At 28.8% G+C, this 18,246-nt stretch overlaps 2 protein-coding genes and 1 long non-coding RNA gene across 3 annotated transcripts; 1 reads left to right on the top strand and 2 right to left on the bottom strand.

The window, feature by feature from the left end:
* Positions 1-205: 205 nt before the first annotated feature.
* Positions 206-5,418, bottom strand: LOC145969962 (uncharacterized). Its single transcript, XM_083096303.1, has one exon. It carries the CDS (start codon positions 5,306-5,308, stop codon positions 293-295), a length of 5,016 nt encoding a protein of 1,671 aa, XP_082952429.1. The 5' UTR covers positions 5,309-5,418; the 3' UTR covers positions 206-292.
* A 4,348-nt stretch (positions 5,419-9,766) lies between these two features.
* LOC145969982 (uncharacterized) lies at positions 9,767-11,673 on the top strand. Its single transcript, XR_014438282.1, has 4 exons — positions 9,767-9,978; positions 10,772-10,825; positions 11,085-11,120; positions 11,426-11,673. It is a non-coding gene; the product is annotated as an uncharacterized LOC145969982 (long non-coding RNA).
* A 1,093-nt stretch (positions 11,674-12,766) lies between these two features.
* Positions 12,767-14,042, bottom strand: LOC145969983 (SNAPIN protein homolog). Its single transcript, XM_083096318.1, has 3 exons — positions 13,667-14,042; positions 13,352-13,591; positions 12,767-12,950 (listed from the first exon to the last, which is right to left on the bottom strand). The coding sequence occupies exons 2-3, from the start codon at positions 13,501-13,503 to the stop codon at positions 12,908-12,910; spliced, it is 195 nt and encodes a 64-aa protein (XP_082952444.1). The 5' UTR covers positions 13,504-13,591; positions 13,667-14,042; the 3' UTR covers positions 12,767-12,907.
* Positions 14,043-18,246: the final 4,204 nt, after the last annotated feature.

The following is an 18,246-nucleotide window of genomic DNA, read 5'->3' as shown; positions in this document are numbered from 1 at the left end:
ACAAGTTTTACACCGTCTAATAGAAGTTATTTGATGCCTCACCAAACTTTTTATACAATCATATTTTTCGCAAAGAGCCATAAAAAAATCAGATGCATTTCGTTTTACGGGACTTGAAAAATATTCTCCTAAACATTGTCGTATTGCGTATGTATTTAGATTACATATTCCATTTTCATATCGATGCATTAACACACGTAAAACATCTGATTTATCACAATTGGACAATTGCTGCCTAATGGCATTTAAATTCAATAAACACTGTAATACTGCATTTGCATAGCATGAAACCTTATCTGTATTTTGGAAAACCATGCATGACCCAAGCAGTACTTTGTCGAACATTTTGATCTAAACTTGATTTTTGAACAGAAGCAACTACTTTTGGTAACGCCCATAAAACATCTTTCACTTTGTAATACTGTTCCTTTGACATGGCAATAATTTCTGCTTTTGGTTTGTGTATCTGTTTTAGACGATTATATTCAATAATTGCGTCTTCGCTAGCTATTACCGATGAAGGATCGAAGTTAATTAAATATAATCCTTCTAAAGATGTTACTCGCGATAATGCAACGTAAGTTTGGCCACAATTAAATACAGAGTTACCAATGTCCATAATAGCACTTTGCAAACTTAATCCTTGGCTTTTATGAATAGTGATGCCGTAACTCAAAGATAATGGAAATTGTTTTCTGACAACGTACGCTCTATCCACTACCTCAAATTTAACACTTACTCTTTCAATTAAATATTCTAAACCTGATGGTAAAAGAAGTTTGATCTTTTCTACGTAATCATTATCTTGTACAACTGAAATCACTTTAGCAATTGTACCGTTTACAAGACCCAAACTAGCATCAATATTACGCCGTATCATAACTTTCGCTCCAATTTTAATTATAATTTTTTTCGAAAGCCCAGCTGTTCTAGAATTATCATCATCATTATTTGATAATACTTTTAATACTTTCTTTTTTACATATGAAATACAGTCAATCGTGTCTTCAGCAATTAATATTATTTCTTTAGAAACAATGCGGCTTAACATTGCATCATTGAGAACATCACACATATGACAAGTGGGTAGTAAACAAACGGTGTCTGATGACAGATTGTTAATGAAAGTACATAACTCATTTAATCTAGATTCGAAGGAATCAGCTTTAAAAGAAATTTTTTTATTTTCCAGAATCTTACAATCAGATTTTGTTAGTAAACCGATACGAATTCTCGACAATAACTCGCGGTAAGAGTCATCTCCTTGCTGGCGCATATTAATTGTCAATTCATCATAGTCAAATAATGTAGTCCATAAATTAACCGCATTTAAGGAACTAAGATATTTAGCAATTTTTTCATTTGATAAATGTTTAAAAATAGGATCATCTACAGGAGGTAGTTGAAGCAAGTCTCCAAATAAAAGAATATGCTTTCGACCAAACCAACCATCATCGCAATCACTAGTGTCAAATATTTCAGACAATCGAAGATGTATATACATTAAAGTCAAATTAGATATCATTGACACTTCATCAATTATAAAAAGAATAACATCTTTAAGATCTGCTCGTAAAACTTTCAATACATGATCAGATAGTTGTTTATATTTAGGAGTATGATCATGTTCAACGGGTAATTGAAGCAATCTATGAACTGTCAAACCATCTATATTAAATGCTGCTATACCAGTAGGTGCTGCTACAGCAGTATCTTTGTTGAGATTTTGTTTTATCCAGCATTTAATAGTCTTGATTAAGAAACTTTTTCCAGTACCACCTTCTCCGCTAACATATAATCGTAATACTGATTCATCTGACTCTACAGTATTGATAACTTTATCGAATACACGTTTTTGATCCGTATTTAATTTTGCTATCATTTCAGATACATCAATTTCGCGAACTGCTTTATCACCAAGATCTTTAAAATCTTGCATTGCTTCACCAGCCTCTATATTTTGAACACCTATCGGATTTTCAGGATCATCCTGAGACTGTTGTTTTTGTAAATCGTCGTCTAGGCATTGCTGAACTAACTGTTTTGCGGTTTCAAATGCTTTTTGCAATTCTTCTAATTTTTCATGATATCGCAACGCTTCTACAAGATGCAGTTTTTCTTTGTGAAACGATTCGGCATAAGTATCGTCTCCGTTTCTAAGATCTTCTAATTTTCGCCATGGTTTAAACATAAGTAGTAACGAAAAGAAATAATTTTCTGGTTGTGTATTAACATTAACTTTATAATGATCAATAAGATATCCACGCTGTCGTCGCTTAAGATATTTACCATTATCTATTTTATAATACTCAACATACTTATTTTTAGGTTTGATCTTCGAGATATCATACCACTGTGCAAATTCATAAAGAGATATATTTTCTAGTTCATTTGGTCTATGTGGATAAAGATCATCTACTAAAGATGGATAAAATATATCTATAGATTCAGGATCAAGAGCTTCAATTTCCTTGCAGTTTTTTATTCTTTTACGTCGTATTTGGTTAACATCTAACCATTTGATAGTTGTATTTCGATCAGTTCCATACAAAGGAATACTTAACAATGTATCAGCAGCTTCTAGAGCTCCACATTCTCTATTATTCATAAATCGCAAACCCATATTCCAAAGACGACTTGCTAATGATTTGTTCTTATTATTTTCAATATTAAGAACAGAATCAGACAACTCACATTTTCCCGCTTTATTTATATATTTAGTAATGTACCAAGTAAGAAGCGATGATTTTTCACCAATAAATTGTATATCCATATTACCTTCCCATGCAGTAAGAAGAACAGGATTATAATCATTAATATTAACTTCATTATCCATTCGAGGAAGATCATAAAGCCTACTTTTATGTTTCAATTGTTTTCTACCTGCTATCGAAGTTGCCACATCTCTCATATTGAAAGTTTCAGTAACGGGAGGAAATCCAAAACGACATCGACGAATAACTTTACGTCCTACTTTTTTAGAGCGAAGACAATAATCGTTATGTTTATGTCGCTGATGCGTATCAACACGTTTATACAATAATGGTGAAATATTTTCATCTGGCATTTTGCAGCTTATATATTGTAAAATAAATTTGGAGACTTCTTCAATTGTAGATTCACCAAAAATCGGTGCATTTTTAATCCAAATTAATAAGTGGAAATGTTGTATACCTCTACCTTGGTATTCTCGTCGCCAAAAATAGTGCGTTACTTCTCCAATTGGATGATCTTTGGAGTTAATGAAGTCAAGCATTGCCCGAAATTTATTATCGAGAAACCTGGACGTTGATACAGAATCTTTAACAACAAGTACGCTAACGGATAAGGAAGCATCATGCCATCCATTTACTTCACGAATATATTCACCTAAATCTTCCCATAACCATTCACTCGGACTTAGTGTTAAAAACCATGTCGCAGGTCCGTAATGCTGCGTCATACACCTTAAATTACTTCTCGGTTTACGCCAATATTGTTCCGTATTTCGAAGTGTGGAAAATATTGTTGTTAGATCAGATTCCAACTGTTCTTTTGACATTGCTTCTAAATACTCTGCAGCCGTATAACGAACTTGAGGATTAGTTACATTCAATTTATGATAAATTCCACGGCTTAACTGACGCATATTCGCATTATTCAACAAATAAAATAAGTATTGTTGATTTAATCTGTACTGTGGATGTTTAGATGTCAAACGACATTTAATAAATTCATAATCATGAAGTTTAACTTCCCTAATCTCATGTTGTCCATTAATACCAAAAGGGTATAAATCTGGAAAACACATTAAATCTAAATCTTTTTCACGATTATCCAAAGGCGCATTCTGAATTTTTATCATTTGATACAAGTCTGTCGAAGTTTTATTTGCTTTCTTTTCATATAAGGGATAAATAGTATATTGTTCATAATAGCCGTCATTTTCATCAGTAACTTGAGTTAACATTGCCTTCTGCTGATCGTCTAATGTAACTTCTACATCATTTTTCGTTTCTTCTACCAGATTATTTAATGACTCATTGTCAGATTCGTCACCTAATATCGCTTCTGTCTCTTCCATTTGAAACTCTGAACTTTTTAATTGTTCTAAAATGTTTAATTCATTATGATCATTTGGCAGTATAATTTGGGAGTATAAAGCATTGTTGCGCTTTAACCACGTTAAAGCGTCAAATATTTTTTTAACATCAACCATCTCTTCCCAAATAATCTTTGATTTGGTCGGAATACCTCTAACTAAAATATATAATTCGTTATTAATATTTATTGGGTCAGTATTCAAACATAATTTATTCAACGTCTCCTGTAACGGAAGTGGTAAATGAAATGTTCTACCTTTAACTTTTTGTACCATTTGCCTTTGAGGCAACTTTTTATTAATAACAGTTCCCATTTTGACGACAGTTTGAAACGCTTTAGCTCTCTGTATAATCATTTTTTCAAATGTATTAAGAGATGATATTACTTTGGGTACATCATTTGTAAGGAGATTATTCAAGATGCAATACGCAGGCATTAAGCCTTTACGAAATTTACCTGCACAATAAGTACATATATATTGCGCATTATTTTCTTGTTGTTGTATATGTGCCATTAAACCTCTCCAACTTTGAATATTTATTTGTTCTCGAAGAATATTGACTTCAGAAACATTTCTCTTATAACACAATTTTTCGCATGATACGCAAGCATGCCGTGGTGTGTCTGTTGACCGCTTAACCAAGGCCTTAAACGCTTGATGATATTTAAAAATAATATCATCATCGCTCAGAATTGTATCTGCCTGTTGATGTTTGTACATATCTGCTTTTTCTTGTGCAGAAGTTACAATTTCATTTAATGTGTTTAAATCAGCATGAGTTAATGCTTCATCCAGATTATCCATCTTTCGATAAAAATCTGTAAGCTGATAAATTAAACGCTTAATATATCTTACTCGTGGAAAATGAGGCAATAATAGTTGAATTGGAAGAAACATTCCTTCGCAAAGTGTTAAATCAATATGGCAGCTACGCGTATGGCCCAATTTTTCATTTGAAATTTTCATAGTACATTTATGAATATTTTCTATCAATTTGGGTACATTCTTTAAAGTACATGTATTTATAGTTTCAAGAAATTTCTGATAACGATTAATTAAAAATGGATCGTCAGTTTTACATGAAGTATTGCACGACCACGATTTTTTCGCTTCTATTTCTATCAACGGTAATATATTTACTACTTGTCTTTCTGCATTCATTGCCAAAGGTTCCAATGCAGTTTTTATTAACGGTAGATTTGCTACTTTCTCTTCTGCATTCATTACCAAAGTTTCCTTTGAAGTTACATGACGATATGTAGAATCAATAAAATAGTTTTCAGATGAGGCTGTATGGCTGGATTCGCCACATAACACATTTAATTTCTCTTCAACTGTGGAACATTTTACGGCTTGAGTCAAACTTACTTCTGTTTTTTTTTTAATCAAAGATAACATTTTGTAAATATTACGAAGATAACTTCTTCTAACATGCATACACCAACGTACGATTTTTTCGGCTTTTAATCGTTTTTCGATATGATTTTTAATACCGAGTTTCTCAACAATATTTTTAGTAAATGTTTCTAAAGAATGCTGAAGTTTTATGGTGTTTTTCGACCAAAACTTTTCATATTTTTTTATAATTTTTTTTCCAACATCGTTATTTTTTATTGCAGATTTTTTATTTTTCTGATAATATCGTTTGTTATAAAGCCATTTGCGATTAGAATCTAATGCTTTTTGTCTGTCCTGTTCACGCTGAAAGTTTATAGAATAACATATGCGTTTTTGTTCACATTGTCTTACAGAATCCTGTTGATATCGACATCGTTTCTTACGGCGATTATTTTCTACATCTTGTTGATATCGCTGTTATTGTTTAGTACGATTATTTTCTAAATCTTGTTGATATCGACATCGTTTCTTAAGGCGATTATTTTCTAAATTTTGTTGATATCGCTATCGCTGTTTAGTACGATTATTTTCTAAATTTTGTTGATATCGACATCGTTTCTTAAGGCGATTATTTTCTAAATTTTGTTGATATCGCTGTCGCTGTTTAGTACGATTATTTTCTAAATCTTGTTGATATCGACATCGTTTCTTAAGGCGATTATTTTCTAAATTCTGTTGATTTTGACGCCGCTTTAATGCACGATTATTTTCTAAATCTTGTATATATTGATGTTGCTGTTTAACGCTACTATTTTCTAAATTTGTATATTGGATTGAAGGCAATTGTATTTTCATGCAACTATTGGTTATTTCTTCCTTAGATTGATTAATATCAGCAAGTTTTTTTAACTGATTTTCTTTTTGTTGCTTAGTTTCATCCTTTGTATATTGATGTTGCTGTTTAGCGCAGCTATTCTCCAAATTTGTACATTTGATTGAGAGGGATTGTGTTTTCATGCAATTATTGGTTAATTCTTTCTTAGATCGACGAATATCAGCAAGTTTTTTTAACCGATTTTCTTTTTGTGATTCAGTCTCATATTGCCGTATACTACGGGCACGAGCAGCTTCTATTTCTCTGAATTTTACTATTGCTAATGGAAGCACTTTTTGAGGAACATATCGTGGATCTTGAGGAAAATGTTCAATTATATTTGATTCAAAAATTTTTATCAAATGTGAACGCATTAAACTATGATTATATTTTACTCTTTCAGGTTTAATATTAAATAATAATGAAATCGCAAATGCTATTGCAAAAACACCACAATCGTTACCATTTGGTTGTTGTTGCACAGTAGGAAATCTAACAAGACATTTCTCAAAGTCATATGTTGGAAATAATCTTTTTAAAAATTGTTCATGATGCTTATGCAGTCTTTTAGAATTTAACGAATCATAAATAAATATATATTTTGTGTTATAGTAACTACATACCCAATATCCGTCAAACGGACCTAATGAACTATGCAATATTTGAATATGATTTTTATCTTTTGGCATAGATTGAATAGTATCAAGACACTGCACTCGCCAGGATTCGACAGGTGTATAATCTGAACAATTTTGTAAAAGATGACCAAAATGTTCCATATGAATGTCAGTTAACCAATTGCCTCGAATAATTATATCTTTTTCTCTAGGCATTAAGACTATTTGTTTGTTTATCTTTACAGACATTTTGTATATATAAAGTAAACGTTTTTTATACAAACAACAACTTTATATAGACTTTATAAAAACTTTATATATATTAGTTTTATTTATGTATAACACCTTTTTATGAGCACACAGCAACTCTATAACGGCGCACAGCAGCCTTTTATTGGCGCACAGCAGCCACTTTTTATAAGCGCACAGCAGCTCTATAACGGCGCACAGCAGCCGTTGTTTATAGGCGCACAGCAGCCTTTTATTGGCGCACAGCAGCCACTTTTATGAGCGCACAGCAGCTCTATAACGGCGCACAGCAGCTCTATAATACCGCACAGCAGCCGTTCTTTATAGGCGCACAGCAGTCTTATATAAAATAAGTTAAATAAAATTTTATACTTACCTCTATTCTCAACGAAGAAAAGTGAAAAAACCTGCGTAACACCCTATATAAATATCAGTATTGTACAGTATATCACATTTTCAACATCTTCCTTAATAAAAATAAAATACATATCTCTTTTTAATCCTTTAATCGTGCGATTTTTCACGAATCACGTGGAATTTTGAGAGCTCCTAATGAATTAAACGGTACATTCTCGTTTCGCAAAAAACTGAGTTTTTGCCAGAAAGATATCGAAAAGATTAAACAATTAAGTATTGTATTTTGTTAAAGATCGTGCGCAACGGCTGAAGGTTTAATCAATACTTTAAATATCCAATTCATAAGTTATATCACTTAAAATATATCCAATATATAGAAATTTAATTTTGCAATAAATTTTGCAACAAGCAAATGTATGTGCAATTTAAAATTATTTTAATAATTATTTTAATAATTATTTTAACATTATTTAATTCTAAAATACGTAAGATTTAAAATTCATTATAATTTATGAATTTAAATATTACAGGAAGTTGTTTTTAAGATAATGAAGCTATTACTTTTTTTTTGTATATTTAAATATATTGAAATTGTATGAAATTTAAGATTTGCAATTATAGAGATATATTTATAAAAATAGATATAAAAATATTGATCTTTTAAAAAATGTTTATAACTATTTGCACATTTAATTTCTAAATAGTATTTCGATAAAACTATAACAATATGACAAATTATCTTAGTAAAATATATTTGCAAAATTAAATTTACAAACACATTGCATCTGTATATAGTATTTATTTGTTAGACATAAATTATTAATGTATATACTTTTACATATGCAAAATAACTTGTATAATACATGCTTTACGAAATAATTTTAAACAATAAAAATCATAGAATATTTATGGAATATATTATTTAATAAAGGTATGTAGATAGGGTTCAAATGTATAAAAAGTAATGTGAAATGATTACTTGACGAATTACCAGAAGAATATAGCCACACTTCTTTATATAAGCAAATCCTGCAATATTTAAATTAGATAAATAATTTTGAACCCTATCTACATACCTTTATTAAATAAAAATGTTTATAATATATAGAAACATATTATTCTTATTGCTTTTCAACAAACTCAATTATTTTGTAAAGTATGTATTATACAAGTTATGTTGTATATGTGAAAATATATACCAATTTATAACAAATAAATACTATGGATACAATGTGTAAAAAATAAAATAAAGTAATTACCTAACTGAGTCCACAATAAAGTGTATAAACGACACTTGTTTGTAATCAAACTTCCTGTAATATTTTAATTAGATTAATAATTTTAAATTTTATCTACATACGTTTATTAAAACTAAACGAACAATATATACAGTTTTTGCAACTTTTTAACGGATAAAATTATTACGTAAAGCATTATGTAAAACATATATATAAGTTATCTTTTATATTTATTTCTAATAAATCAATACTACTTGTATGTATAAAAAGTAATGTGAGAGGTAATTACCTGATAAATTATCCAGAAATATTCTATATAACCAGTGTGTAATTGTGACACCAGTGTGATATTTGTTTATAACCAAACTTCCTGCAATATATAAAGTAGATTAATAATTTTGAACCCTATATCTATACATATGTTTAATAAAACTAAATAATAAATAAACAATACATATCATAAATATATCTTATATATAATTCTTTCTAGTTTCAAATAGATCAAAGTATTTTGTAACACTGCATATATCACAAGTTATTTTATATTGTTATGTATAAGATCATATGCATTAATGATTTATTTATATGTATTGATTTATTTATAATAAATAGTATGGATGTAATGTAAAATAATTACCTAATTAAAATATTAGAAATGTTATCCAAGAGAAAAATATCACGTTCTTATTACTCTTTAGCGCTAATATATTCACTTTCTGAACATTGGCAATAATATATAAACATATTACCAACAATATAGAGATTACAATAATATAATTATCACGCCCTCTATGATAACGTGAGCAGACAATGCATCAGTATTGTCAGATTTGGCGCTTAAAAACAAAGTGATGGGGGCGCGATCACCAAATCTAATAACATTTAATTTTATACGTGCAATTGTGTTTACGCAAGTGATTGCCGACTGAACAGATGGCCTTATAGAGATTCATTTCTAATTAGTTTTATGTTTATGGAATAAAAGGCAACCATTGTGCTTTCTCTTTGAGACACCTCCGATTAGACACAGTACAATTGGACACAACTGGCTTTCATTGGCTAATCGTGCTTGATCGTGCTACCCTAGGCATCGGTCGATATGATTGGCTGTGTCTAATCGTACTGTGTCTAATCGGGTAATCCCCTTTCTCTTTTGGTTAACCTCCTTTATAAGTACTTTATCGAGAGTCATCTACTTTTTACAATGGCTAATCGCAAAAGGTAAGCATGAATATAAATACATTATATATATATATATATATATATATATATATTATATAATAAATTTTATTAATATACAAATAATAGATAATATTGGTTAACCTTTATTTTAATCTTTTATCGTAATACACACATTATATGTTGCACGCGTGATACATATTATAAGAAAATATTAAAATAAAGATAAACCAAAACGTTATCTATCATTTTCATAAAAATATTTTATAATTTATATTATATATTTTCACTTCCAATAAAAGATAAAAACAAAAATTAATCACTTATCTATCATTTCTATAAAGATATTTTATAATTTATTATTTTATTATTTTATTAATCTTTTATTATAATGCATATGTATTGCATGCACAATACTTGGCTAATCTTTATTTTAACCCTTTATTATAATACATAAAATATATGTTATACGCAGAAATACATATAGTTATTCATCGCAATAATTAATGATTATTTTAATCCTTTATTATAATACATTTGTATTGTGCACGCAACATATAGCAATATAAATGCATTACAATAAAAGTTAACTAAATATTGTGCACGCAACAAATATGCACAATAAAAGATTAAAAATATATAAAATAATAAAATATTATAAAAGATCTTTATAGAAATGAAATAGTTTATCTTTATTTTAATTCGTTATTGTAATATGTATATGTTGTGCATGCAATACATATGTATTACAATAAAAGAATAAAATAAAGATAAATCAATACGTTTTCTATCATTTTTATACAAATATTTTATAACTTATATTATACATTTACAGTTCCAGAAACGAAAAAGAACCAGCAACAATTAATGATAATGAAACTCACAAAAGGTAAGCAATAATTATTAATAATATCTATAAAGATATTTTATAATATAATTTATTATTTTATATATTTTATTTCAATCTTTTATTATAATCTTCTATTATATATGTTTCACGCATGATACTGTTTAACTTTTATTTAAATGTCTTATTATAATTCATATATGTATTATACATACAAATACATATAATTACTCATCGCAATAACTTGTAATACAAAAATATTTTATATTGTACAATATATTTTATACATTTCTATTTTCAGATCTAACGAAAAGGAAAATGAAGAAAATCCTAAAAAGTAAGTGTAACACATTATATTATTATATTATTATATTATATTATATTATATTATATTATTAATACATATGCGTAAGAAATGATAGATAACAAGGGAATAAAAATTTATTTTACTATTTTTATTGTAATTCACTTATTGTAATTACTTATTTTTTATTGTAATTCATATTTGTGTTGCACACACAATACATATATGCATTACAATAAAAGATTAAAGTGAAGATTAATCATTTATTATCTATCATTTCTACTATCATTTCTAAACATATTTTATAATATATATTTTATATGTTTCCATTCTTTCAGAACCTACAATATGGAAGAAATGGAGCCAGAAATTGAATTGTCGTCCTTTTTACGCGTTGAGGCTGAAGCGGCTTTAAAAGAAAATATAATACTTAAAAAAAAATACAAAAATTAATGGAAACACAAAAATTAATGGAAACACAAAAAGAATCGCCGCCACCAACGATGGCATCACTACCACCGCCACTGCCGCCGTCAACGTCGTCACCGCTGCCACCGCCGCCGTCGTCACCGATAACGACAGCGGGGCAAGTAAGAGGTAAATAATTTTGAATTATATAATTGGCACGTTAATTATAAAGGAATCAGCTAAATGAATCAGCTATGTTAAAAGTTAATAAATCTATTACATTTTCAGATTTATGAATTTAACATTGCCCAAAGTATTTTTAGCCTTCTATAGAATTAAAATTTTTATTTTCATGAATTTTTGTGTCGTATAAATTATATTTTACAAAAGAAATTTTTAATTCACAAATAATTATTTTTATATTTTAAAAGGCTAAAAGTATTTTGCGTAATGTTAAATTCATGAATCTGAATGTACATATATTAAAATTAGATTTATTAACTTTCAATATAGTTAATCCGTGCAGTTCTTCTTTAAATATTATATTCAAATAAAATAACATTAAAATATTTCTTTTATTGTAGAACAACCGCGTGCACGATGGGCTAGAGCGGGACGATCGAGAGGACGAGCCCGAGGCCGAAGTTCCAATCCAAGAACCTCAGCCCGTTATAGAAATAAAATGTTTAATTTTTATTAATATTTAAATTTGTATGCGTGTGCGTGTGTGTGTGTGTATGCGTGTGCGTGTGTGCGTGTGCGCGTGTGCGTCTGTGCGTGTGTGTGTGTGTATCATTATAACATAGAATATTTTTTATAAATGTGTCTTTTTGTTTTTTCTTTCTATGCTTTGCATAAACTACTTTTTATTTTTCATTTCCTTTTGCAAAGCATAAGCTATTTTTAATTTTGAAAATTTAAATATTCTACGTTATGATGATATAAAAATATGTTTGTATATGTGTACATGCGTGTGCGTGTGTGTATGTAATATCATCATAGCATAGAGTATTTATTTTTTCTTTCTATGCTTTTGCATAAACTACTTTTCATTTTTAATTTTCTTTCGCAAAGCATAAATTATTTTTAATTTTGAAATTTTGAATTTCAATATTCTATGTTATAATGATTATATCAATTGCAATAAAATGAGCATTATATTTTTTCAATGCCATTGCTAGAGCTGTGATGACTATACCAGAACCACTACCTATTTCTAAACAAATCAAAGGTTTCATCGCATGCAGAATGTCTAAATCTTCTTCCAAAGCATCTACTAAAAGATACGAATCCTCAGAAGGATCATAAACTGTCTTGAGTTCTTCATCTGATAAATTAACTACTGGAGTTTCCATAATTTACAGTGAAAATTGTAAGAAATTTCTTTTATAAAACTTGCAAAGTAATCAATGTTAAGTAATAACAATCCGCTGCTTCAGCTCTATTTGACATATCCTATAACAAAGAGAATAGTTATGCATAAAAAATAATACTCTTCGCAACTTTTGTACGCAACTTGTAGTACATGATAGAAGCACAATTTTTTATAACATTCCAATAATTATATATGAAAATTTAAAATGATTTTCAAAATGCTCAAGAATTCTTGTAAAATAGGTAACAATAAGATATATATGTTGCTTGTGTAAGTAAATCGCAATTTTTTATCGTTACAATTCGATGAATAAACATATATTTTGCAATAAATAGTACGTACTGTGAAAGAAATATAAGAATAATAAATATACGTAAATTTGCAAGAAGAAACGCGAAAAATAAATGTTACTATTATTGCATGCGCGCTGAACAGAAAACTTGACGTCACCTTGTGGCGCGAATTCTCTCGTCCAGTTCACCTTGTGGCGCGAATTCTCTCGTCCAGTTGATCCACCGTAGGTTTCAAGAGACTCATAAGACCTTCCGTTAATGCATCCTGCGTCGGATTTTCGCAAAAGTCATCTATCTTGTCGTCGATAGATGTATTGTCACTCGCTGTGCCCACGTCCATGTTATAGCTGTAGTGAAGTAGACACTACCGTGTCTCTTGATATATATATATATATATATATATATATATATATATATATATATATAATCTGAAATAATAATATAGATACAATCTAATCTAAATATATAAATGTTATATGTATATTATTATTTTATATAATTACCTGAAGTGACACACTTAACCTTTTACAACATATTTATAAGCACCGTTAACGCCACAGAGCGCTACTAATGCTGCGTCGCGTGAATCACTGCTAGCGCATTCTTGTGGCAGACGTTGGAAACGTATTTCTGTATTTTCTTTGTTACGTTAAGAGGAGTTGATGACGACCATGACGACGTTTCTTAATCGAAATTTTCACATTTCAGACTTTGCATCATGATATCTCCGTTTACAGAGCACGTAGCGCAAAAATAAAAACACTTTTATTATTTAATTTAAACCCAAGCTATCGATTAATTCTACTAAGAACTCGATCCGTTGAGCGGTTATATGAGAAATAAAAATATCGAGTTATACTCTCAATCCGACTCGCGTAATAATACACGGAGTGCATTTTTGCTTACGCTGGGACTTAGCAAAGACACTACCGTGTCTCTTGATAAAATAATAATATACATATAACATTTATATATTTAGATTAGATTGTATCTATATTATTATTTCAGATTATATATATATATATATATATATATATATATATATATACAGGGTGACCCATTTTAACTTAGGCAGCCAAATAACTCGAAAAATAAGCAAGATAGAGAAAAATGTTTTAGACAAAAGTTGTATGGTTTCGAGGGGGCCATAAGATGGTATCATTGGTTTGACCTTGAAGAGTCATTTGAAGGTCACGTGAAGGTCACTTCAATTTTTTTAAATGGAACATCCTATATATTTTTGTACATTCTTGTAGCTCATATCGAGAGCTTTCCAAAACACTATAATTAAGTACATTTTCGTTAAGTACTTTTTGAGTTATGAGGCTTGAAATAATTTCTTTATTTTACATAAACCGTAAAATATCTTGTAAAATATTCATTTTTCGATTACCTTACCTTAATAGTTTTATGTACAAAATAATGAGAGGAATCAATTGGTGTAAAGAAAACACATAGTTGTTTCGAAGAAAAAATATGTAATTTGCAATTAACAATTCCATATTTTTTCTTAAATACAACTATGTGTTTTCTTTACACCAATTGATTCCTCTCATTATTTTGTACATAAAAGTATTAAGGTAAGATAATCGAAAAATGAATATTTTACAAGATATTTTACGGTTTATGTAAAATTAAGAAATTATTTCAAGCATCATAACTCAAAAAGTACTTAACGGAAATGTACTTAATTATAGTGTTTTGGAAAGCTCTCGAAATAAGCTACAAGAATGTACAAAAATATATAGGGTATTCCATTTAAAAAAATTGAAGTGACCTTCACGTGACCTTCAAATGACTCTTCAAGGTCAAACCAATGATACCATCTTATGGCCCCCTTGAAACCATACAACTTTTGTCTAAAACATTTTTCTCTATCTTGCTTATTTTTCGAGTTATTTGGCTGCCTAAGTTAAAATGGGTCACCCTGTATATATATATCAAGAGACACGGTAGTGTCTACTTCACTACAGCTATAACATGGACGTGGACACAGCGAGTGACAATACATCTATCGACGACAAGATAGATGACTTTTGCGAAAATCCGACGCGGGATGCATTAACGGAAGGTCTTATGAGTCTCTTGAAACCTACGGTGGATCAACTGGACGAGAGAATTCGCGCCACAAGGTGATGTCAAGTTTTCTGTTCAGCGCGCATGCAATAATAGTAACATTTATTTTTCGCGTTTCTTCTTGCAAATTTACGTATATTTATTATTCTTATATTTCTTTCACAGTACGTACTATTTATTGCAAAATATATGTTTATTCATCGAATTGTAACGATAAAAAATTGCGATTTACTTACACAAGCAACATATATATCTTATTGTTACCTATTTTACAAGAATTTTTGAGCATTTTGAAAATCATTTTAAATTTTCATATATAATTATTGGAATGTTATAAAAAATTGTGCTTCTATCATGTACTACAAGTTGCGTACAAAAGTTGCGAAGAGTATTATTTTTTATGCATAACTATTCTCTTTGTTATAGGATATGTCAAATAGAGCTGAAACAGCGGATTGTTATTACTTAACATTGATTACTTTGCAAGTTTTATAAAAGAAATTTCTTACAATTTTCACTGTAAATTATGGAAACTCCAGTAGTTAATTTATCAGATGAAGAACTCAAGACAGTTTATGATCCTTCTGAGGATTCGTATCTTTTAGTAGATGCTTTGGAAGAAGATTTAGACATTCTGCATGCGATGAAACCTTTGATTTGTTTAGGAATAGGTAGTGGTTCTGGTATAGTCATCACAGCTCTAGCAATGGCATTGAAAAAATATAATGCTCATTTTATTGCAATTGATATAATCATTATAACATAGAATATTGAAATTCAAAATTTCAAAATTAAAAATAATTTATGCTTTGCGAAAGAAAATTAAAAATGAAAAGTAGTTTATGCAAAAGCATAGAAAGAAAAAATAAATACTCTATGCTATGATGATATTACATACACACACGCACACGCATGTACACATATACAAACATATTTTTATATCATCATAACGTAGAATATTTAAATTTTCAAAATTAAAAATAGCTTATGCTTTGCAAAAGGAAATGAAAAATAAAAAGTAGTTTATGCAAAGCATAGAAAGAAAAAACAAAAAGACACATTTATAAAAAATATTCTATGTTATAATGATACACACACACACACGCACAGACGCACACGCACAAACTAATCATGGAAGAAGTAATGGAGTCAGTAATTGAATTATCGTCATCGTTACATGTTGAGGCTGAAGCGATTTTAAAAGAAATCATCATAACATAGAATTTTTAAATTTCAAAATTAAAAGTAGCTTATGCTTTGCAAAAGGAAATGAAAAATAAAAAGTAGTTTATGCAAAGCATAGAAAGAAAAAACAAAAAGACACATTTATAAAAAATATTCTATGTATGATGATACACACACACACATACACGCACACGCATACACATTTAAATATTAATAAAAATTAAAAATATTATTTCTATAACGGGCTGAGGTTCTTGGATTGGAACTTCGGCCTCGGGCTCGTCCTCTCGACCGTCCCGCTCTAGCCCATCGTGCACGCGGTTGTTCTACAATAAAAGAAATATTTTAATGTTATTTTATTTGAATATAATATTTAAAGAAGAACTGCACGGATTAACTATATTGAAAGTTAATAAATCTAATTTTAATATATGTACATTCAGATTCATGAATTTAACATTACGCAAAATACTTTTAGCCTTTTAAAATATAAAAATAATTATTTGTGAATTAAAAATTTCTTTTGTAAAATATAATTTATACGACACAAAAATTCATGAAAATAAAAATTTTAATTCTATGGAAGGCTAAAAATACTTTGGGCAATGTTAAATTCATAAATCTGAAAATGTAATAGATTTATTAACTTTTAACATAGCTGATTCATTTAGCTGATTCCTTTTAATTAACGTGCCAATTATATAATTCAAAATTATTTACCTCTTACTTGCCCCGCTGTCGTTATCGGTGACGACGGCGGCGGTGACGACGCTGACGGCGATGGCAGCGGTGACGACGTTGACGGCGGCAGTGGCGGTGGTAGTGATGCCATCGTTGGTGGCGGCGATTCTTTTTGTTTCCATTAATTTTTGTATTTTTTTTAAGTATTATATTTTCTTTTAAAGCCGCTTCAGCCTCAACGCGTAAAAAGGACGACAATTCAATTTCTGGCTCCATTTCTTCCATATTGTAGGTTCTGAAAGAATGGAAACATATAAAATATATATTATAAAATATGTTTAGAAATGATAGTAGAAATGATAGATAATAAATGATTAATCTTCATTTCAATCTTTTATTGTAATGCATATATGTATTGTGTGTGCAACACAAATATGAATTACAATAAAAAATAAGTAATTACAATAAGTGAATTACAATAAAAATAGTAAAATAAATTTTTATTCCCTTGTTATCTATCATTTCTTACGCATATGTATTAATAATATAATGTGTTACACTTACTTTTTAGGATTTTCTTCATTTTCCTTTTCGTTAGATCTGAAAATAGAAATGTATAAAATATATTGTACAATATAAAATATTTTTATATTATGTATTACAATAAAAGATTAAAATAAAAATTAATTCTTTGTCATCTATTTTTATTATATATTTCTATATTTTTATTATATATATGTATTACAATATGTATTACAATAAAGTGTTAAAATAAAAGTTAACCAAGTATTGTGTGTGCAATACATATGCATTATAATAAAAGATTAAGATAATAAAATATTAAAATAGATTATAAAACATTTTTATAATGAAATAATAGATTGTTATCTATCATTTCTATAAGAAATTTTATAATATTTTATTATTTTATATATTTTATTATTTTAATCCTTATTGTAATGCATATGAGTTGCACACACAATACTTGGTTAACCTTTATTTTAATCTTTTATTGTAATACATATATATGTGTTATACGCAGAAGTACATATAGTTACGTATCGCAACAACTAATGGTTAGTTTTAATTTTAATGGTCTATTTTAATTTTTTATTATAATGCATTTGTATTACGCATGCAA

This window comes from Camponotus vicinus, unplaced genomic scaffold (assembly GCF_025532165.1).
Source record: "Camponotus vicinus isolate PSW18456_S1 unplaced genomic scaffold, iyCamVici1.0 SCAF_4, whole genome shotgun sequence".
NCBI lineage: Eukaryota > Metazoa > Arthropoda > Insecta > Hymenoptera > Formicidae > Camponotus > Camponotus vicinus.
This window is presented reverse-complemented; position numbering and strand designations above follow the sequence as displayed.